This window comes from Spea bombifrons, chromosome 1, assembly GCF_027358695.1.
Source record: "Spea bombifrons isolate aSpeBom1 chromosome 1, aSpeBom1.2.pri, whole genome shotgun sequence".
Lineage (NCBI taxonomy): Eukaryota > Metazoa > Chordata > Amphibia > Anura > Pelobatidae > Spea > Spea bombifrons.
The window spans coordinates 102,283,905-102,307,925 of record NC_071087.1 but is presented as its reverse complement, the minus strand read 5'-3'; the positions used below and the strand labels follow the sequence as shown (position 1 = coordinate 102,307,925).

At 38.9% G+C, this 24,021-nt stretch overlaps 1 protein-coding gene across 4 annotated transcripts in view; it reads left to right on the top strand.

Moving 5' to 3' along the window:
- Nucleotides 1-278: 278 nt before the first annotated feature.
- Nucleotides 279-24,021, top strand: part of PRUNE2 (prune homolog 2 with BCH domain) — a 37,369-nt gene continuing 13,626 nt past the window's right edge. Inside the window, exons 1-4 of one of the 4 annotated variants that reach the window (XM_053466821.1) lie at nucleotides 279-836; nucleotides 17,674-17,735; nucleotides 18,318-18,518; nucleotides 22,392-22,568. In XM_053466821.1, the coding sequence (XP_053322796.1) occupies nucleotides 694-836; nucleotides 17,674-17,735; nucleotides 18,318-18,518; nucleotides 22,392-22,568 (583 nt within the window). In that variant the 5' untranslated portion in view covers nucleotides 279-693. Of the gene's footprint in view, nucleotides 837-6,078; nucleotides 6,282-17,673; nucleotides 17,736-18,317; nucleotides 18,519-22,391; nucleotides 22,569-24,021 lie in introns of those variants that run through there. The other 3 variants (XM_053466834.1, XM_053466828.1, XM_053466840.1) reach the window with 3 other exon arrangements.

Genomic DNA, 24,021 nt, shown 5'->3' with positions numbered 1-24,021 from the left:
TCAATTGCAATCCTTTTCTAGAGATTATCCATAAAAAGGATTAGGTATTAGGTACCTTTATATGATCCTACTGAAAAGTAGCATTAAAAAAAAACAAAGTGCTAGAAGTATATTTAGAATGTGTGTATGTTATCCCCTGTGTATCAAAACAACTCTCATTTGTCATTTATAGAATTTGTGGAAGGTCTGATTCCGGGTTTGAACAGTAGCAGAACAGCTGAAACAAGTCCAGTTGATGAAGTAATTAATGGCAGTTTTCAAAGTGGTTCCCCTGATGTAATAGTGCACAGTTTTCCTTTAATGGACACTAATATCAGAGAGTCTGGTAAAGCCTATTCAGTAAACCTTCCAGATACATTTCATGCAATCTCCATGACAAATACAAGTGAAAAGCAAGCTTCTCCTAAATCAGAGTGTCATTCACTTCGGTTAGAAGAGAAACGTTCTTCTGTTATACCTCAAAGACTGGCTAGTGAAAAGAAATCAGAAGACATTTCTGAACAGGAGCACAGCTGGAGCATAATACTGAGTCAGACAGAAGTCTCTGATTCCTCCCTTGAAGATATTTTTAGCAGATCCGTAGATTCAGATAAACCACTAGGGGACAGTTAATATCAAGGGTATGCAAAGTCAGATAATTATCAGAGTGAGTTCAAGGATCATGAGTTCACAGACCTTGAGGAAAGTTTTGAAATGTGCAAAATAGATGAGAGCAATAGCAAACCACCCATACAATTGCACGGTTCTCCAAGTCCACATGAAGTAGACATGCAGTACATGAAGAATCCAGAAGATGGCAAGGCCATAAAGCACTTGATCCCTGGTGGGGCTCAGAGGTAGGATTTACAAATGTTCACTAAAATGCAATGAATTAAAAATGTTTTACAATAATTTGCACGAAACCTATTTTCTGTTTCCAACAATGCTATGGTTCATGATTATTTTTTTTTAGATGATGAGCGAACAATATGGAACAATATATCCATTATATATGTTCTTAGCAATGGATATGTTTCTAATGCTGGCACAAGAAAGGAGCTCTACAGGAAAAAGTAATGAACAAGAGACTTGTTGCACAAAGTAAACCCGAGAACTACACAAAACCATAATATGGCTGATCTGTGTATTAACTGCCTAAGATTGAGGGCAGGGCAGAGTGCTTGTTGCAAGATGGTGGTTAGCAGAGGGCTTGTGGTGTTTCAGGAAAGCCATCAGAGAATTAAGAGTGAGATGAATTGGAGAGAAGGAATGTGCATTTGAGAAGGTACACAACAACATTTGGCCAAAATGGTTGGCACAAATACAGAAAAACATCCATACTAACCATGACTTTACTAAACTTGCTTGCAAATGTGCTAATGTAGTCCAAATGAGGTTGAATACCTTTTATGATACGTGCTAGGAGCTGGGCTTAAGATAGCGACCATACCTCTGAATTTTCTGGCTCCAGCATCCGGAGCCCCCTTGGTGGGATGTAGGTAGGAGATCCCGCTGATGTAGGTAGGCGTTCCCACTGCACTGATGTTGCAGGCGGCCCCCTTTACATTTTGGGCAGTTCCACCAAAATCAATAGGCTGTCTCCCCAACGTCATGGGACACAAGCTATTTTTATTGGAGAGGTAGGCAGGGAGTGGGGCGAATTTCCCATTAGTGACCCAGAGAGTTCCCTGGTATGATGGTGGCTTGCAGTCCTTGGAGCACTTTTGATAGGTACTGACCACTGCAGACCGGGAACCCCCCACAAGAGCAGCAGTTTTGGAGATGCTCTGGACCAATCGTCTAGCCATCACAATTTGGCACTTGTCAAAGTCGGTCATTTTTCCTGTTTCTAACTTCACCTGTCAGCGGTCATAATGTTATGGCTTTTTGGTGGCCTTTATATATATATATATATATATATATATATATATATATATATATATGTGTGTGTGTGAGAGATAAATCAGGACACTGCCCATGGTTTTTCCAGAGGAAATCCCAAATCAAGCACATGAAAGTAATGAAAGAGAAATGGGGGGGGGGGGCTGCATGTCTTTAAATAAGAATAAAAATTTGTGGTATTAACTCATTCTAACATTGGAAAGTTTAAATGTAATCATAAAGGAATGCAAAGTGTTAATGGAGTCTAATAGGGTCATTTGACTTTTTAAAATTTGAAATCAGTCTAGAACAGAAAAGATTAATTGAGTTTAATCTGTTCTTCCTTGTAATTGATGCAGTGCTCAGTGGCTGAGCAGTGATTGCAGCTGTCTGGCACTGCAGAGGTTACCTCGTAATAATACGACCTCCGCTGCCTCCACTGATCGCTACAGCTGCTAGTTGTGATCAAGGAGGGCACTGATGCTGTCTGCCTGTCCAGTAATCAACACAGAAACTGAGGTTCCCCCGTGATCCTTCGCCTAGCTTAACCTTGCAATCGCCACTTTGCAGAGAATCACAACTGCCTTGACACCTCTCCTCACACTTTCACCCCTTCAATGCATTTTAGGGGTTAATGTTTGTGTCTTCAGTCCCCACGGGCTTGTGGGGACCAACTTAGGATCATTGTCGTATTCCTATCATTTGCTATGTGATCATAGATTAAGTAATTGATCACTGATCAGTCACACAGCCTAATCTGATCATCCATATTCCCAACACTATACTCTAAATGTAACCTAACCATAACATCTAACGCCACCTAACACTATCCACTAACACTACTCAACACTACTTGATTACAATGTTTGAAAAACATGACATACCCATTAATTTGGGATATTTATGTATTTGAGGGGTGTTGCTGAATACATATCAAGAACTTTTTCTGTTCCTTCACATATCCTCTAAGAAAAAAAGTGTGGCAAAAGTGCAAAGCAAATAGAAAAAGGGCTTTTATGTTCTTACCATCAACTGTGAAAGGTGCTGGTGTGGAACCAGCTGCGTGAAATGTGCCATTACGCCCCTAGCAGATTCTCCGTGTTGTCTGTATGAAAAGATTGAGTTTATTGGGTTAAATTTAAATATGGGACCTCTACTGTGTTTTAAATGGGGCATGAAAAAACATGCTAAATAGATTCTGCTTTTTTATTTGAGTTTAGAAATATCCAATGTTTTTATGTTTTCTTTGCTTTTTTTGCAAGTTATAGGACAATAATATTTCAAAGCCAGGTTTTTTTCCCCAAATCTGGTCATTCTGCCCCATGTGCTATTTGGGACATCAAACCATATATTTTTGAAAACTAGACACCCAGGGTATTTCAAATGCTGGTAATTAAACTTTTTGCATGCACTGATTGTACCACCTGCCTTTGTGAAACTTTGTGGTAGTAATGTTGTTTCGTCCCCCCCCCCCCACACACACACACATACTTTTGGTATGAATTTACAGCGTCTGGTATATAGGATTTGAACTTTTTTTACATCTTGTTGGAACTGGAAGGTTTCCCTGATGGTAACATCAGAGGGGAATTATTTTTACATGTGTTAACAATTTTTTTAATTCATTTTACTAATTACATTGTCTGGAGAGACCCTCTTGAAAACTTGTTTATTTTTTTAAAGGACCCTGCCATGTTGCGGGAGGCAAAATCTCTCACAGTGGCAGTTGTGACCACTTTCCGGAGTGGTCACAGTGCGTCCTGGGGTGGGTTTCACTATTGAAGCATTTCAGCGACATCATTTAAGTTTAGGAGGCAAAGCTCTTTTAAATTAGGTGTCCATTGCCATACAATATTTGTCGGACTTTGAGCTCTCGGGGAGGGGCCACACAGTGCCCCTGCTGCTGATCTTGGTGTTGCTGAATGCCTCGATATTATCGTCATTTTATCTGGGCTGGTCAGTGATATGTAAAAATAATACGTGTCGTGGAAAACATGGCCGATGAGGTCGCCCTAGTAGGAAGGCATGAGGCATTCAGAAAGTATATAAGAGAGAGTGAATAAGAGTGTGAGAGAACGTGAGTGAGAGCATGACAGAGCATGAGAGAGTGAATAAGGGGGAGTGAAACAAAAAAATGAAATTCAAAAGAAAACTCGGAGCTCTTTGCTTTGTTTTCATTGGTTCTGTTGGGGTCCCTCATTATTTTTGAAGATGTACAAATTGGCAAAAAATTTTAAAAAGCACAAAATAGAATGTGCAAGTTTAATATTTACATTTATATGCTCCCACATACTAGATAGAGAGCAGGGGGCATTCAATAGGGGGGCATTCAATATAGATTCAATATATATACATACCTCCCAACATTTCAAAATGTGAAAGAGGGACACTTTTTTTAAAAAAATCTCGCGGAACTTACCGATACAAGCAATTGCACTTTACAATGTCGCGCTTGCATCGCCACTTAAAACACACTTCGTTTTTGTCAGCAGTTATGCATATTAAAAATAACCAAACATACTACTTCCATGATGCTGGCTGAACATCATGGGAAGTGCAGCAACAGTAAAGCTGCAGATGCTAGCTGTGAACAAAAATACCCATGATTCTCAGCCAGCCAGGTGTCCACCATAATGCTGGCTGAGCATCATTGGAAGAGTAGTCCACAGCAGCAGAGATTTTAATTAAAAAAGGCTAATGTTAGCCTCCCTCCCAGGACCCTTACACACACCTGCCCGTAAACATACATATACACATACACTGTCTTTACACACACTTATAAACTGCCCTTACACACACCTGCCCACAAACACACGTATACACATACACTGCCTTTACACACACACACACATATACACATGCACTCCCTTACACACACATATACATGTACACTGCCCTTACACACACCTTCCCATAAATACACATACACTGCCTTTACACACATACACTGCCCTTACACACACATATATACAGGTTCACTGCCCTTATACACACATATATACACGTACACTGCCCTTACACACACACACACACACACATATACATGTACACTGCCCTTACACACGCACACATACATGTACACTGCCCTTACACACACATATACATGTACACTGCCCTTATACACACCTTCCCATAAACACACATATACACATACACTGCCTTTACACACACATACACTGCCCTTACACACATACATATACATGTACACTGCCCTTAGACACATACATATGCACGTACACTGCCCTTACACACACATATACATGTACACTGCCCTTACACACACACACATACATATACACTGCCCTTACACACACATATACATGTAGACTGCCCTTATACACACATACATGCACACTGCCCTTACACACACACACATATACATGTATACTGCCCTTACACACACATATATACACATACACTGCCTTTACACACCAGCTAACAAATACCTATACTGCTCTTACACACACCAGCCCTTACCCCCTTTTCTCCCCATCTCTTACTTCTTCCACTATCCACCATCCTTCTGCCTCCATCCTGTGGTGGGAGGGCAAGGTCTGTCACTTAAGACCTCGCTTTACTACCCCCTTATCACTTCGCACCGAGCGCATATCCCCCGCGCTCGGCATTATTTGCCTGCGCGTAGTGATTAGGGAGCTCCCTAATGTTGAAACAACTAGAAAATTGTGATCTCCCAGCTAGTCCGCAGGCTGCTGATTGGGTCCCCCCGCAGCTGCACCTGAGGTGAGTATGGCTCTCGTCTCACCCTTCCTCTGCCCCTACAAAGTGGGACAGAGGAAGTGATAGGCGGGACAGCGACCCAAAATCGGGACTGTTGGGGGGCATGTAATATATATATATATATATATATATATAATATGCTATTGCACTCCAAACCAATTTTGTTGTAGCCTGGTGCTAGGTAACAAGGCAAAGTAATATACACAGTCTATGGATAGTTACCAGCACTCTAGGTCTTTTTCCAATAAATACAGATTCCTCTTTTGCAGGTCAACGTTTCAGTCTTTATTTGACTTTCATAAGGAAAGTGTCCTATATATATATATATATATACACACACACATACATGTGTGTGTGTGTCATATTTCATAAAATGCCAAAAACCTATTACTGTGACTTGTGACGTTGCAATGCACATGTCTTTTAGTAAGACATGACATTGCTTTTCTCAATTGGTTGTTCACAAGCTGCTCTTCACATCATCCCCAGTGTTGCTTTATGCTGCACTCAGGCTGTGAGAAGGCAGGTGATCATCTGTATAGAGAAGTACCACAGATCATGTGACCAGAACATGGTGGAGCTCTGTAGTCTATTCCAGTCAAAAACAAAGAGGGATGCTGAGAATCCACTAAGCATCCTCTTCTGGCAAGCGGAGAAAAGGAACCTCCTGAAGCTTTTGCAAGGTAAATGGAATTGTGCTCACAAAGTGGGCAAATTAATAGCCCTGTTATTGTGTATTTATATATATTTTTAACAAATGAGAAAAGAGAGAGGGGGAGAGAGAGGGAGACGGGAGAGAGACGCTTTTCATCAGCATTAAACAATTGTTACCGGATCCAGCCAGCCAGCTGTATTTTCCTTTCTGCTTGGCGCTGATGCAACTGACAATTTCAGTTACACATTTTAATTAGATATTTATGTAAAAAATGACCCTCTGCAATGTCAGTTTTATTCAGCGATCCCGTTGCAATAACCAGCATTTGATTATATGCTGTAACATGGGTCTGGGAATATTAGAATGTAAATTAAAACATCTATCAGTTTTCTGAATATCCTTTAATATGTTTTAGGAGCTCTGGCACGCTGGGGGTTAATGCTTATCTTCCCGTGCTATGCAGTAGTGTATCTATTGGATATGGAAACAGAGTTTGCATGGTGAACAGCGCATGCATTGGAAATCTCTTCTACTTTGCATTCATCTATTTTACTGTGGTTTCAAGTGTGTCAACATTTATTATTCTGAATGAGCAACTGACATTTAAGCAATGCAAAGTATAGAGTACAAAATGGGTATATAAAATGGATATTCTGTATATTATTATATTATGTAATATTTATTATTTGATTAAGAATTCATTTACCGCTTTTACTGTGACTACATTCATTTATTGAAGCTGGCGTGTGTGCTTTTGGTTTAAAAGGGACTATTTTAGCTCAGTGACGTTGGGAAGTGTGGTAAAAGATGGCATAACTGGCGTAATAATTTAATTCCACTACCAAAGTCATCTCCCACCCCCACCCCTACGCAGGCTGCAGGAACCAGCATGTCCACCAAAGGGAAGCAGTATTTTAACTAAAAGGGAATAATAATTTAGCAGGGAGGGATAATTATGAGAATACACATAAAACTTTGTTTTTTTAAATGGGGTTTAATATATATATATATATATATATATAATTACATGGATTCGTTTGGTATACTAAACCGTAAAATGTAGGATTTTGAAAAGTGGCAGATACAATTTGAATATCATAAGAATGGGACAGGGTTTCCGATCTCAGTACCAATGAGCAGATTGGAGTGGACCCTTTAATATTCTACTGTATTTCTTAATGATATTTGATCATCCTAATTGGATCTTTTCTCACCAGTATATCACACTTGAAGTCCATGGTTCAATGCAGGTAACTAAATTCCAAATAGTTTTTCCTTGTCAATAAATGTTTTTAGGTTCTCAACCACCATATGAGTCAGTGAAATAGATGCCAGGTTACGCACCATTAAGGGGTTAATACTTGAACAGCCTGGGGCTCTTCCTCCAAAGTTTTACTAATTGCAATAGTAAAACTTCGCAAGGTGGTTTAATTACTAACCAAGAGAGTTGTCAGGAGAGTTGCGGTATTCAGTCCCTTACAACATTGGCACGTTTCTACTGCAAGAAGAGCTGAGCTCTGCATAATGGATAATTCAGTAGGTGAGGAGACCTTGAAGAAATCTTGTTGGTTTCCCTATACGTTAAACACGGCCAGCTAGGCTCTTCCTGCAACAGAAGCTTAATGTACACCTTCATAATGCATAGTGAAGTCAAGCACTTGAAACCACAACTCTCATGTCAATTCTCCCTTTAGTGAATAGACCCCATTTTGCAGTGATTTCTCTGAGGAAGGTAGCAGAGGAAGGGAGCAATGTGCTCTAAACTCTGATGGCTTAACTTTTTCTGGCAGTGGGCCAGTGGCCAATAGCACCACAGACTTGCCCTTACTGCCACTCCAGCGGGTGATTGTTTCTTTCAGAGTCTAAAAGAGTAATGTATGTCTGAGTGTTTCCAGCTGACGGCTTCCCAAGTCTGGCCCTGACTAGAACCTTTGGTAGCACATAGTAGAGCAGAAGAGAATCCAAGGGGGTTGGGACAGTTCTCCTGCTGCAAAACCCAAGGACAGATTGTAAGCTTGGATGGTCAAGCCCCCTGTGTCCTACTGCCCAATGGACTGGTTGCAAGGGATATCTTTGATCTCCCCAACCTCATATTTACGATATGGAAGATGTGCCAGCTGAGCACAACCTCCGTAGACGTCATCATCATATTCCAGTGCTCCTTGTCTTAAAGGAGCTGCGCACATTCCATTTATTCATATAGCGCCAGCAGATTCCATGGTGCTTTACAATCAGAGTCGGCGGGATACATTTAAAATCACGCATAATAACAAACTGGTACAAAAGGAGAAGAGGGCCCCGGGCTTGCCAGCTTACAATCTTTTCACCTTTTAATGTGTGCAAGATGCTGACGGTGGAGGGGGTGCATGGGGGCACAAAGGTAGAAATGGCACTATTCACAGCTTGTATATATGAAATGCTTTATAGAGCTGCTTGTTTTATCAGAGAATATAACGACTTGTTATGTCAGTTTGTTTAAATTCGTTTTCAACCACGACATATTCCACATTTGACATTTTAAACTACCCAGGTATTATGATTATGTTCTCTGAAACTATCATGCTTCTGTGAGTTCAAAAGCACCATTTGTTCATCCTGCGTTTCTGCTGCTTTGTGGTGTCAGGTTGCTAGGATTTTATAGGCCAAACTTTCACATCCGCAGTTGAGTCATATGTATTGCTTTGAGCAGCATTCTGCACGTCTGAACAACACAGCATAGGGAATAGATTGCGATGAACCAAATTGTGTGGCATTTGCAGGCAAGGGTACATTAGTATTTAATAAAAAGTTAGCACTAGCCCATCATAAAACACAAGGTAAATACTGCACACAACATTGTGTTAGAATGCCTCCTAACATATCAGTTCCTGTTTATAGAAATGGGGATGGCTTTGCTGAGCTAAGCTTTTAGATGGCCACCCAATTATAACCGATGAGAGCTGAAGGCACTACATGTAGGAAGGTTTTTACGGATTTTTATTGATCTTGGAATCCCACGGGGGTTTCACGTTTCCTGTTAGTGCTGGGTGGGGGAAGTGGCTACAGGAGACAGCAATGTGAGGAATATCATTATGGTTCAATGGAGTAGATATTATTTATCATTTCTAAAGTATGCCAGTGTGTTCTGCTGTGCAACTGAATGGGGTTGAATACGAGGACAACAAGCAGAATGTGACATAATGAATGTCTATATGTGCCTCACTCCTATGGACCACCTTGCATCTACCTCCCTGGTGCATGTGTGGTGCGCACTTTTGAGATTACAATTGTACATGTTTACTCTACCCTATTTCATGGATCCATGCAATCTGTACTTATGATTTTAATAATCATGATTTAAAAAAGCGAATACATTGAAAAAACAACCATTTTCAGCTACAATAGTCATTTACAACATTGTTGGCACTGTATTAAAAAAGACCTAGGGTTGATCTGAGGGTAGATGTCAAGAAACTGAATACCAATTGCATAGAGTGCAATGATAAAACCTATGAGAGGATTGCTATTCAGTTACTTGCTGGCTTGTGCTAGATTTATTTCCATCAATGAACCTAGCCCAAAGTGATTTATATGTAAGTATTAGCTTTTCCCCTTCATTCCACTGGCTGCTCTTCATGGCTTGCATGCTATATATCCTTTATATTCCCTACCTGAGCCAGCTGCCAAAACCCGTAAGGCAACATAATTAGCATACCGGGACCACTGCATGCTAATTAACAGAATCATTTCACAACGAATAAGTCTTGTGCAGGAAACACAGCTAAATAATTAGACCCCGGCATATTCACCATTGCCATCATATGCCGGCTTTTCCCTGTTTAAAATTATTTCGTGGCAAATTCCTTTTTGTTTTTTAATTTTACCTTCGTAATTGATGTGAGACACGCAATTATCTTAACTAATTGTATAATCTTATCAAGATAATTTAAATTAAAATGTACACCCGTGCGATCAGAAAGTCCTGAATACCATTGTAACAATGTTATCTTTCCATGGCTGATTCATTCAAATCTTATCTAAAATAGCTTATGTTTAAGTTCAATTAGTCAGCCACACGTGATAGAATAACGTAATAACATTAGGTATGTAAGGCCAGATTGTACATTAACCAGTAACATTTTGGCCAATTTATCAGCTGTTTAAATAGTATAATTGTAATAAAGAAACGTTATTAACCCCTTAAGGACAATGGGCGGTCCCTAAAACCATTGAAAACAATGCATTTTGTACATGTACGGGCTTTGTCATTAAGGGGTTAAAGCCATTGTTACAAACAAATACACTACTTAGTAATACTTCACCATATAACCCATAGCACTACATAAAGTCTATGCAACTTCATCATCATGATGCAAAATGTCCAAATATTCTGCTAACTAGAATGGAATTACCTGCAGAGGTTAGAATAGGGCACCATTGTTATCATTTAATATGATGCCGATAATTAGGCTCCTAGCTTTAATCGCCGATACAAAGGGAATCATTTACTTGGCGTGGTGATGATGAATGGTGTGATGTCTCCGCTTGGCCAAGGAGTTACCCGACTGTTGTTTTAGAATAAGCAGGGTGTTTTGTTTAAGCTCAGCCTTTTAATTACATTTTTTAGTTGCGAGTTGTGTTTATCCTTGTAACTTTTACATGCATCCCAGGCATGGTAGCGTCAGATAATGAAAACAACACAAGTATTGCGGTGGCTTTTATTTTACACACGGGAAGCCGACCATCAAGCTTTCTAATCTAGTAATACTCCCCGTGATACCGTGGCATGTGGAGTATGTCCGTTTCAGGCATAGAAGCTACACGAGGATATGGCCGTTACTATATCAGAGCAGCAGCTTGATGACGATAGTTTACTTAGAGAGTCTATGATATTGCAAGTCATTGTAATGAGATAAATTGAACGAGACCCCCAACTCATGCCAAGCAAGATCATATCGATTTGTGATGCTTTTTTTTAAATATTGCAAGTCATTGTAATGAGATAAATTGAACGAGACCCCCAACTCATGCCAAGCAAGATCATATTGATTTGTGATGCTTTTTCAGCATTAAGCATTGCTTTTGTAACTATGATTAAGAATAACTGGTTTTTGTGTTGCAACAGAGTTAAATAGGTCACTATTTGTTTTGTGTATTTTTTTTATAAAGCACCAACATATTCTGTATCAGATAAGAGTTTTTTGTGCACTACGTAACTGGTAATATGTTAATGTATTAAGTAACATTCCATGATAAGGAAAATGGATATAGCCAAATTGGTCCAAGAAAGGATGAGGTCTTTAGTCAAAATACTACGTGACTCTACATCTTTTTCTATGTTGGTGCAATAAAATGTATTATTTTTTAACTAAAGACCCCCATTAAGTAACACATAATCAGGATCCTGCTCATGCGTTCTCGGGGCAGAACCATCTTATATTATTATATATATATTGTTATATCACTTTGGGGGTTAAATGTGGGGCCGATTTTGTACTGAATTGAGAATAGTTATTCTACCGTCTTCTCATTATATTTAGAAGGCAATATTAGTAAATCGCACATGAAGCCAGGGCCAGACAGGGGATGAAAAGTGGCCTGGCATTTGCCCCGTTTACCAGTTGCCCAGTCCAGGCACAGGCTAAATTAAATTCAATGAAACACTTTTGTTTTAGGGATGTGGTTAGAAGTGTGACTAGGACAAAGGGTTTTCGATGACTTTGTTGCCTATTAATAGCTATTCATGCAACATTACGAAGGACAACATATTTTATTGACAATATTTAATATAGAAACACAATTGATACTGTGTTGTGCTTGTACTCTGTACAAAACAGAGACATCAGTAACAAAAACAGAGACAAAGTGATTTGGGTTAGAAAACTGGTCGAATTCATTTACCCGCATATATTTTTTGCAAATGAGCTTAATGCCATATTTGTCTGCCAAGTTACGAATCTTGTGGATTAGTGCCAGGACTCCCCCTAATGTAGTGGGTGCATGGAATAGTCTTCCAGCAGGAGTGGTAGACGTTAATACAGTGAAGGCGGTTAAGCAAGCATGGGATAGGTTAAACTAAACATAAAATAAGGCCAGGGACTAAGGAAAGTATTCAGAGGTTGGGCAGACTGGATGGGCTGAATGGTTCTTATCTGCCATCACTTTCTATGTTTTTATGTTAATGTATTTTTTATGTTCTTGTTATTTTAAGAACAGGAAATAGAGGGCTGTGCATGTTCCATGGCATGTGCCGTACAAACACAATTGATACTGTGCTGGGCTTGTACTCTATTAGGAAACAGGGACTTCAATAACAAAGAGACAAAGTTATTTCGGTCACAAGTGTAGTTTAGTTACCCGTATGGTTTTTTGGCAAATGTGATCTTTAATCTAAATTCCCGATCTGCCTGCCAAGATCTGAATCTTGTGGATCACTGCCAGGAATCCCCCTAATGTATTTTTATGTTCTTGTTATTTTAAGAACAGGAAATACAGAACTGTGCGTGATCCATGGGCCACAAGGCATGCTGAAGGGTCATTCAAGGGGCATTTAAGGTTTAGTTGTCAATAACAATATCTTTTAGTGAGTGATGGTAACGTATATGATAACATTGCAAAATGTTTTGGAACAGAAATATACAGAAATATGTTGTTTCAACACCCTCTTTTATATTTCCAGCATCTCTTTAGTTTTCCTTTAGTGAGAGATGAATGTACATAACTTTGAGCTTGTTCTGTTTCCTCCTGTCCCATTATGTGAATCAGGCAGGGTCTGGGGATGACTAAGTAGTCTTGTTACTTTAAGATGAGTGGCTGCCAAATGGCATACATGCAGCTGCCGGCTGGATACACTCAGTCATGAGTTTAATTTTTATATTCATGTAGTGTGTCGACACACATAGCCAGATAGTGGCCGTGTACGGCTGCACCCAACCAGCCATCAGCAATTAAGTATAGATGAAGAGTATTTCTGGATAAAGATGACATCAGTGCTCGGAAGATAATACAAACCACCCTTTTGTCTATTGATGCCCCACTGCCATATATATTACCCCCAGCCACACACACACACCCCTGTTTATATTGATTCTGTAATTTCAAAACCCAGCCATCCCCCTTTTGTATTATTTAAGTTTTAATGATGTCTCAAGGGAATTCCACCCCCTCCCTTAAATATAGGTCCACTTTCCTCAAACCCTCAACCTTTTTTTTAAATATGTACATTTTAGCTTTTCTTTTTTTCCCTGCTCTCCTCAGACGTGACGATCCTCTCCCTGTCACGAGTAACTCTTCTGTGACCCCGCCCCCTTTAGCATCACGTCTTGAAAGGGGTGGGACGAAGAGCCTCACTAAGGCACTGCCACTGAGCACGGTGTGTGCATGCCGGTCGCCTAATAAAATGTAAGCGGCACTATGTGAACGCTGGTCTGCCAGCCCACCCAGTGGGCGGCCGCAAGGTGAGGTGGTAAGACTGCCGTTTGTGCATGTCGGCGGCTTTAATTTTATCAGGCGGTCGGCTTGCACACACCATGCTGCTCAGGCGGGCCGCACCTTGAAGTCCGGCAGGCCACATTGGCCCGCGGGCCGCATGTTGGACACCCCTGGCATACATTATCTCTTGTGGCAATGAAATGTTCCAGCAGGTGCTCCCCTCAAATCCTGCTCTATGCAAAACCTGACATAATAGCTGTGGGACCATAAAATGATGGGTATAATAAGGATGCATGTATAGTATGCATGTGAAATGTTAGACTGTATATGTATAATATGCATTCACTCCTCGAGTGTTCTTAGATCTGTATTAGATCTTACAGCATGCACAGTATGCACAGTGTGCTTGTCATTTCCCAGTTCTTTGGGTCTGTACATGTGCAATACTTAAATTACTCACTGTTCATTCATGAGAGAGGCATTCTGGGGTGGAGAAGGATACGGTTTGTCCAAATGTTTTGTTTAGTTTTTCCATTCATTTTCTAATTTCATTTCCTGCCATTTCTGTCCAGAGAAAATTCAGAGGGCTTTTTCCAATGTGAACCGAAATTCGTCACTCGGGTTTATTTACCCTCTCTCACACTGTCTCACACTCGCATTCAATCTCCTTCTCATATTCTCCCTCAATTTGTCCCTACCTTCTCTACCAAGCTCTTTTGTGTCGCCACTTCTTCTCTTGCCTCTTCATTAACCAGGCCTCCCAGCTTTTATGAAATAAGAGAGAAGAACAAGAGAAGAAGCAGATCTGCAGAAAAGGAGACAGAGACACAGTGAGATAGGAGTGTGACAATGTGAAAAACCAACAAAATGCATACAAAAACGTTAAGCTCTCATTTTCATTTGTTTCATTGGGGGGTCCCTCCTTGTTTTCAGACATACACACAAATTAACTGAAATGGCAAATGTCCTTAAAATCAAAATGTGTTGAAACCCAAATCCACAAGCTTACAGGATAACACAAAGCATTCATGTAAAGCAGATGAGGTGTGTGGTGACATTACAATAATAATAATATGGACCTGTGCCAGGCAAAGTTGGGTGTCCCAACAAAGGTGTGTTAAAAAACTGGTAAGCATGAGAAAGCTATCTATGGATATATATGCATACAGTTGTGATAAAACAATCATATATACAATAAAAACACATTTTCGCTTGAATCTTCAGTAGCGCTTCCTTAAAACAATAAGTGGTATCAACCTCCACTGACTATTAAAAAACTCACAAACAAGTGTAATTTGCACTGTTGATGGCACTGGATTTGAAGTAATAACTCTTATGTAGGAATTTGGATATGCCCATTACATGTTATGTATTGTATATTTATAAGGAATAATTGTTTGCATATTTCGGCAATTCATACGAATCCCCAAAAACGAGGAGGAATAAACCAAAGCAAACGAAAACAAGACAGAGTTCCAAATTTTTGTTTACATTTCGTTGGTTCTTGCCTCCCTATGTTTCAGTGTCCTTGTCTTCGACCTGCACAGCTTGGCCTCTGATCCTCCATTGTCCTATTCTTCAATCTTCTCTCTTCTATCTTCTTCCACTGTCCCAAAAGTCTTTCTGTGTGGACAACGGGACTGAGATGTGACCTCCTGGTGAACTTCTACAAAATGGCTGAGCTTCTGGGCACACCCTCTCCCCCATTCCTCCAATCAGTAGAGAGGATTTGCCTGGATGCTCTGGCATTTTGCAGAAGTTTACACATTTTGTTTCAGAATGTAGAAAGCCCTCTGATTTTTGTTAAAAAAAAGGATTGGCATGAATCTAATGCACCTGAAACTAAGCTAGTAAATACATCCACATTCATCCTACCCAGAAATCAAAAGACTGTCTGACCAATGATCTAGGGAACAAGTGCACCATGAGCCCCTTCACATAAAGACGGATAAACATAAATGGAAGTGAATTATTCTAAATATCCAAAAGGCACCTGTCTATGGTGGATAAAATGATGTCTATGTAATATATGGGCCAATATGCTAACAAATAGCAATATCCTCTGGCATCAACCAATGAAGAGCAGCTGCCCTTATGGACCTTTAAAATCCTGGTGCCAAAGCTGCTGCATACTGTTACTGTGTTAACCCTATATTAACCCCTGCTAGAAAACCGGTGGAAAACAAAGATAAAAAGCGAACACGAAGAACGTACACGAATATTCGCCCGAAAAACACACAGGAACGGGCGAATATTCATGGAATACAAAGGGTTTTTTTCACCTGTACACCCTTAGTTTTGTAAATACACATCTTGGAGTAATGGTATAATTAAGAAATACACAATGCTTAGCAAGAGAACAGATGGCGTTTTCTTTAAACATTTACAAATAATCGTGTTTATTCAGCTTCTGTCTTTGTTCTGATCTGCAATGGCACGTTGAACTGCCAAAGGAAAATGAACAGTAACTTGACTCCCACTGCAGGTAATCTCTGAAAGATCAATCTGGGCACAACACAAAAGAAGTAATTTACCTTGCAACGCTTTTATACTCACATAGGTTCTGTTTACTGGAAAACCACTTTCTCAAGAGACAGGATCTCCTGAACCCAAGCCTTTTGCATGCTAGAGGAGCCAAGTGTTTTGGTGTACTATAGGACAAATGTGGCTTTCAAATGACCAAATATGCATATTTAAATTATGGTTCTTCACATCAAGCTATGCTTGCTTTTTATCCATTTCTATACATAATATTTTGGTGGATTTTTTAAGCATTTTTCTTGTATTACGTGAATTTTCTATATATCAGGAGGTAAGGTCGGACCTCATTATCTGATCTTCATTTTCAAAGTGACTTTATTATTAACCCTGTGGAACCTGTGCAAACAGGGCATGTGGGATATTTATATTTAGTTAACTTGCAAGAGAAAGACTATTAAAATAAGTCTTACCTATTTTTTATTTGACAAATTATTTTTATAAAGTGGATAATTGTCAAAAAAATACATTTTAAGCATACTACATTTTCAAAAAGAACCCACATTTTTTGGATGAATTATTACTACGTAATAAGCTGTCACATTAATACTAATAACACCACGATAAAAAATCCATTACTTAACACCCTCTTTATGAAGGTTACATTGTTTCCTGAAACGCTTTTGAGCTTTTCGGGCATTTTTACTATATGCTTATTCAACCATTATTCACCCTTTACATTTTTAGTATACCCAAACAATTTAGGTATTGTTTTATCACCTGGGAACAAGGCTTTCTTTTCATATGTGTAGTCTAACAAACTGTATCACATTACCATACAGTCCTGGCCGCATCCCGCAAGGGTAGGCATTGGGTAGCCAGAGCCCACAAGCTCCCAGGTATGCACATTACATCGTAATATGGTACCATACACCCCAACATTTAAGGTGTTCCAATCGGGGAAACCAGTGTTGGGGGTTTGGCTAGAGGTGGATGGTGCCAGATGTAGGAGGGCTGGCTGGAATCACCCATTAACATTACCCAAAGAGCCACCTTGTGTACAAATGTAAAACAAGAGGGGGGAATCCACATTATGTCTCTGAACCAAATATTAAAAAATATTAGAAATGAAATATTTTTATAAAAAGCTCTCCCTCTTTAGTAAATATATGTAATGTAGTGATGTGTCAATGTGCATTGCATTGTTAGGCCTGTGTAAGATATGATTAAATGCCATACATATAATATATAAACATGATTCCAGATAAAAAATTCCAAGCAACTTCTAGTGCAGTTACTTTCGTTGACTGCATCTCCCATCACCATTATCATTATGGAAGTTCATCTGCCTGTTTTGTATTTATATTTTATGTATTTTTGTATATAATAACAAATTCCTTGGAATGTAAGTAAAAAGCCAGCTAGTTTAAGCTAGTTCACCACTGTGGGCCTGGGCAAAATACTTCAGTTGGTGGGAAATAATAAAACAAGATATATATTGTACTTCTTAATAGCTTTGTTCATTATTTTAGGGAAATACTACTAGATGATGTTGGAATGGACATCCCATTTGATGCAGCTGAATTCAGACCAGGTGAGATCATACTTTCTGTTTTAATTGATTGTATTACCATGTTTCACTTGGTGTTCAATAATTCATGGGGAACCCTATAGTGTTTTGACTCAATTCTTTGTTTATTGTCAGTGCAGTAAAGGATTACATCCAAGTACATTACAATACAGGTGTACAGTTGTGTGTAACGGTTACATATCCAAAAGTGGTACACTATTGAAGAGATATGTACAATAAGTACATTAATTCAATGTTACAAATAACACACACACAGACCAAAGAAATGAATATAAATCACAAAGTATAGGGACATAATATGATATAGAAGTCATTTAGGTCACAGTATATATTGCATATACAGGAGTACCAGTATATAAAGTAACCATTGTCACAACTGCACAAGCAACGAAGATACACAGGTAACACATGTGTAAGAGTAGGAATGGCATACATAACATAAGTCAGCATAAGAGAAAAAAATAATAAAAGAAAAAGACGCGAGCCGCATCGCCACCAACCCCAGTCACCCCATGAATATGTGTTCCATAAGGTAGACAAAGTAAGATGAGCATATTGTGTATAATTGTGTTATAATGTTTGTAGAACCTCCAAATTCATTGGATTTAAATGGATCCCACACAAGAAAAATAAAGCTTACTGCACCTAACATCAACCTTTCACTGGACCACAGTGAAGGCTCTATCCTGTCAGATGATAATCTTGACACTCCTGATGAGCTTGACATTAACGTAGATGACCTGGATACTCCAGATGAAGCTGATTCCTTTGACTATACGGGACAAGGTAAGATCATAGTCCGTGTCATGAAAGTTTATCTCACAATTATAGCTCGGCTCATTAGACCTTATGCTTTCAATATATGTCTTGGTTCCTATTTCACTGATTCTAAACCTGTAGACACTTAGACCCATCGTGAAGATTCTATGTAGTGACCAAATGTGTTAGCCAAATGGCTCTAATACTGGTCCTCATGGAAACCTTGACTTGTCATCTTTTAAAGATATACATAATTGAGTCACCTGCATTCAAACAGGGATATCAATCATAACATACTGGTAGCAAAAACACCATATATATGATCACAGTATTGCACAATAGGAAGGAATCAAATCCAGACTGTGGTACCCTGAGATTGTGGGGAAAAACCCTAAGACTCAGGGTCAAATCCTGGGGGTTTCTTTAGTTGAAGGAACTTCACAGAGTATTAACATTCCCCTTAGGGAGCAGGTGCCAGCATGCTAGTTATTGGGTCTTCTCCAGAAAGGAAAAAGGTAAACGAAAGGTGAATGACACAAACAGAGTGACGATGAACTAAGTTTGCTAAAGTTCCAGCAGCTCTGACAGTAGTCAGTTGAGCTGGTGTAGGAAAAAGAGCAAAAGGGTCAATCTCACCGCCTGTAGCTCCAAAATGCATTATTACTACTTACAATCTCAAAGGTGTGTTTGGTCATGCTACCATACACTAATATATTCTTTGTTATTTATGTATATTTGTCCAGAATATCTTGTCTGGTATTTACACAGTCAATAGCAATACAAAGAGGCTTACATAAGATAATCTGTAACAGGAACTGATTTCTGACCAAAAATGTATGATGTCTCTTGGTAATGCTTGGCAAATTGCCAACTGTTAAAGCATTTTTTGGTGTAGATTTGTGTACCAGTCCCTGCCAGGGTAGGTTACTACGTGTACTTTTCTGAATTCTACACAATTATCAGCATTGCCGTCTCCACTGTGCTTTTATCTCATAGTTTCCACCTTTATAATATAATGCTTTTACTTTCCCATTACCCCATGCCCTCAGGTCATCTCCTGCCATGAATCGCGATAAAGACGTGTTACTCCTAAGCTTAACAAAGGAATAGGATAAGGATGCCCAAGCAGCTTTAATTGAGAAGCAAAACAAACATCCTTATCATCTTACAAATACACGTAGCTTTGTAATGTCGTGCGTTACCCAAGTAGCTTGTACCTCTTGGGTATCTTAGTAGCATATATAATACAAGCTCCTTGGAATTCTTTTCACCAGGACTCGGGGTCGGATTTGCGTCATATCATTGTTAAAGAATCTTGTTTGCATTTCATTTTATTACGGTCTCTTAGAGTCACTTAAAAAAAATACTGATTAGGATACAGCGCTTCCTTAGCTTTTAATTCATTTCAAACTGTCTGGTATTAAAGTATAGCTTTTATGTTAAGCTAGTATATTTTGCAGATTTATGTTGCAGACCTCCCAGCGAGAGTACTGCATGGGCATTTACAACTTACCTTTTGTTTTGATGTTTACTAGAAAAGGGTTTATAGAGATGTTTTGAATGTTTTGAAGAAATGTATACAGTGTGTAGCAAATGCACATTTGGTCAAAGCATACATTCAGTTTATAACCCACATGTTATAGTCCGAAAACTGTGAAGCTACCATAAAACCCACAACATTCGAAATATATATCAAAATATCTCACACACAAAAAATCATTAATCCGAGTAAAGTGTTCCAGAAACTTTGGGCCATGCATCAGAACACACAACTAGATTACAAAGCAATTTGTAAAGACAATTCATTTATATATATATATATATATATATATATATATATATATATATATATATATATATATATATAAAAATCAATGAGGTAACCCCCAAAATTAACGTTACATTTAATTTATTGAGTACCAGCAGATTCCTTAGCACTGTTTTAAACAAATAATAATAATACAAGGTTATAATAGATCACTGTTAAAGGAGGAAAATAGGGCTCTTCCAGTGACAACACGAATCTATTATGATTTACCCTCTTATTTACAGTAATAAGCAGGGTGCCAAACTAATACTATATGAACCTTTTCCTGTCAATTGTTAATCCCACATTTTGCAGTTACCTGCTGGTCTTGATAATAATTGCTGGATTATGCATTAGGCATGCTAGGCACATGACTAGTGGCCCGTGAGCTCTGGAGACCCAGAGTGCCTAAATCCAAAATCTGGATTTACAGTTTGTCCAAGACTGGGTGCTCACCTGGGTCTTGTAACACTGCGGTACATGTCTGTGAAGCCAGTCCTGTTGTGTGCAGGGGGTATTGGAGCAGACGTGTGTTAGGTAAGCAAATTTGTCATGTGTTTGTGTGTGTCCGGGTGCCTGGGAGCCCTGTTGAGTTTTTCATTCAGCACTGTAGATAATCTCATGCAAGTCCTCTGAACCAATACCAATGAGCTACAAATATTATTAGAGTTGCAAATCTACAACACCTTATCTATCTTCTTTATGTTCAGCCATCTTAACATGTGGGTAAACACTCTATTTACCATTTTCAGGCATACAGATTCTGGTGCCAGGTGATAAAACCATCAGTGTGCAAGGACTTTGTTGCAACTTTGCACCCTATGACTTTATATATAAACTCCCCAGTTTGTGTTACTTGCTAAATTGGTAAACTCAGTTTACCCTGCGTGTCTTTAATACGCTTTAAGGAACCTAAAATCAGCATCTTGTGTGTTGTGTAAATCCCAACCACCGAGCTAGCCAAAGAATGCTATGTCTGGAGAACAAAAGAACATTTCAATATTTGCTTGGAAGATTTTGAACAGTAGATAAATCAACGGGCATTCTAATTTGCCAATTCTTCTATTTCTATGGACACAATTGGGCCATTGTTACTATTATTTGACCTTTCCCTCTGAAGCACTGGAGCACATTTTGCTTTAATCAGAGCAGCCAGGAGAGGCCTGTTTATGTTGTTCACCCATTCGTGTCTTGATTGTTATTTCTTAGCAGTGAATGCATAATGTAGAGCCCAGGTAGAAGGCTTCATTTTATGTTCAAGATGTTGCATTAATCATTTTTAAGTATGTGCATTGAGGATTTGGCAAGCTCCAAGACGTAGGCGTGCCACTCTTGGCGTGCCACAGTTTGGCATGCCACTCACATGTTAACAATTAAGTAAAGAGTGTTAAAAACAATATTCATTGCTGTTTAGGGCTTTCTATACCAATATATCATCTCATTTGGTGCCTTCTCATGTCTCTGGATGATGTCTCTGGACATTTTTAGGAATAAGCCACATGTGATACTTTAGGATTGCTTTTCTCATAAGGGACATTTCAATAGAAAAGCATCTGATGTTTTTGACACTTGGTGTTCTCAGAGCAGGGGGATTTGTTAATCTTAACATACTATTTTTTGCATTGACATTCATTTTAGGAGATTTAACTATATCTCTTGGCACAGAGCGATGCAAGAGACTGATAAAGTCATACAGAAAACAATAACTTCAAGTTATTGCTGCTAAAGGTAGTTCTACAAGCGATCAAATCATATGGTGTACTTAGTTTATCACACATAGCTTCTCCATTTCAGCTTTATTTTTGTTTAATAAATCATGACAGTGTAATATGTCATGTGTTGTTCACCTGAGGTTGTATTTACCTAATTTTTAGACCTGCTAAGGAACAGATGATTGTAATGCCCTTATAGGTAAAACCATAGAATTCAAAGAGGGTGCACTCTCTTTTTCACATGACTTGTCTGTATGTGGTGATAATCCGTGAACACATAGTTATTCTTGTTTACCTAACCAGAATCAAATGTGTACATTTGCAGAATAATATAATGCCCTCAAGGCATATATAAAATGTATTTTTGTATATTTATTTGAGATGACCGACCTGCACTTGGGGAAGTTGCACCTGAGAATTTTGAGTCAATCAAGGAGTATACAGCAGAAGAAGAGAGAGCAGATAACAGATTGTGGAGGACAGTTATAATTGGAGAACAAGAACAAAGAATTGATATGAAAGCTATTGAACCATATCAAAAAGTTATATCACATGGAGGTATGTTGTTTATTCATTGATTTAATATACTTGACTTATGTCTTACAACAGCTCTCTTTTCAAAAGTGTTCTTATGTGTCCAAGTGAATCTTTCCACTTACACACTTACCACTGGGAGTAACCATCTTAACTTCCTGTTCTTAGGATCTATGCAAATATTCATCTCCATTCTTTATGATCTTTGCCCTTTTTTTTAAGTTACTGTCCCTGTCTGGTGGATGTTGACTGATTCTACCTGCCATTTAATGGTGGGGGGGGGGGCAAAGGTTTTTTTTTTAGTACATAAAAATACATACATAATAAACCATTACAATGATTATCTATTTGTACTTTGGAAAGGTCACAATTTCCAGGCACTGTCCCCCTGTCCAGAGAATCTATCCCACTGTCCTGATCATGTGGGTGCTTGGGATCCGTGGCCAGTTCCCCTGACTGGTCGAGAGAGCTGTAAAATTAATGGTGATCTGTGCTGTAGCAGAAGAGCTCACCATGCAGCTCACACATGGAAGCTGAGCACTGCTAGATGGCTCATCAGGATAGGTGGGTGGGTGGTTGGGTGGCCACTCCTGCCACCAACTAGGCCCACTTCTGATACTGGTCACATCCCTCTCCACCTTTTGTCACACAACCCAACACAGGTGTCCCAATTGGAACACTTGAAATATTGGCAGGTATGGAATTTTCACTGTGTTGTACAGTCAAAGTTTGAAGAGGGCCCCAGAAGAATTCCTTCTTATGTTGGCCCTTAGTAAATAAAGTATCGTTGTATTTACTAGTATGTGACAGAAACATAGGTGTGTTCAATTATTTCAGTTTGGTTAGATTCTAGTTATTAATTTTTCTCATAAATACATTACATTATTTTTCCAAAAGTTTGTACCGACTTCTGCTAAACAGTGTCTGCATTATGTTTCGACTTTACAGTTGAGCTAATTAAGAGCCCTGGTCTCCCAGAGTGGTGTGAGTTGGCAAGAACATGTGCTTTCTGTTGCCAGTTGGAAGACAGGCATGTAAAAGACTTTTGATTTAGCCAGTCTCAGAAGAGGGTGGGCTCAGGACATCTGGTGTTTGGTCTCAATCCAACATAGAAAATTTATTTAAACAAAACAATCAAAAAAGCATGTTTTTTTGTTAGTATATAATGTAAAAAAATAAGTATATTATGTTACATTAGAGTATGTATATATTATTGTAATGTAAATGTTTAGCAAACTGAAAAAATGAAAAAATAAGACCCTCTCCCATAAGTAATTTTCATTATTACAGAATAACTTGTAAATACAATAGGTTACTGCTGGGTACTGAATACAACCCCAAGGGCAGATACTTTGAAAGTATGTCTCCAGCACCAATAGCGACCGAAAACATATTTTTATTTTGTTGAGATAAAGGAAAAACAGGTGACTTCAAGTGTTCATAGCTAATACTGTTTTTTCAACTTCCATCAACTCAT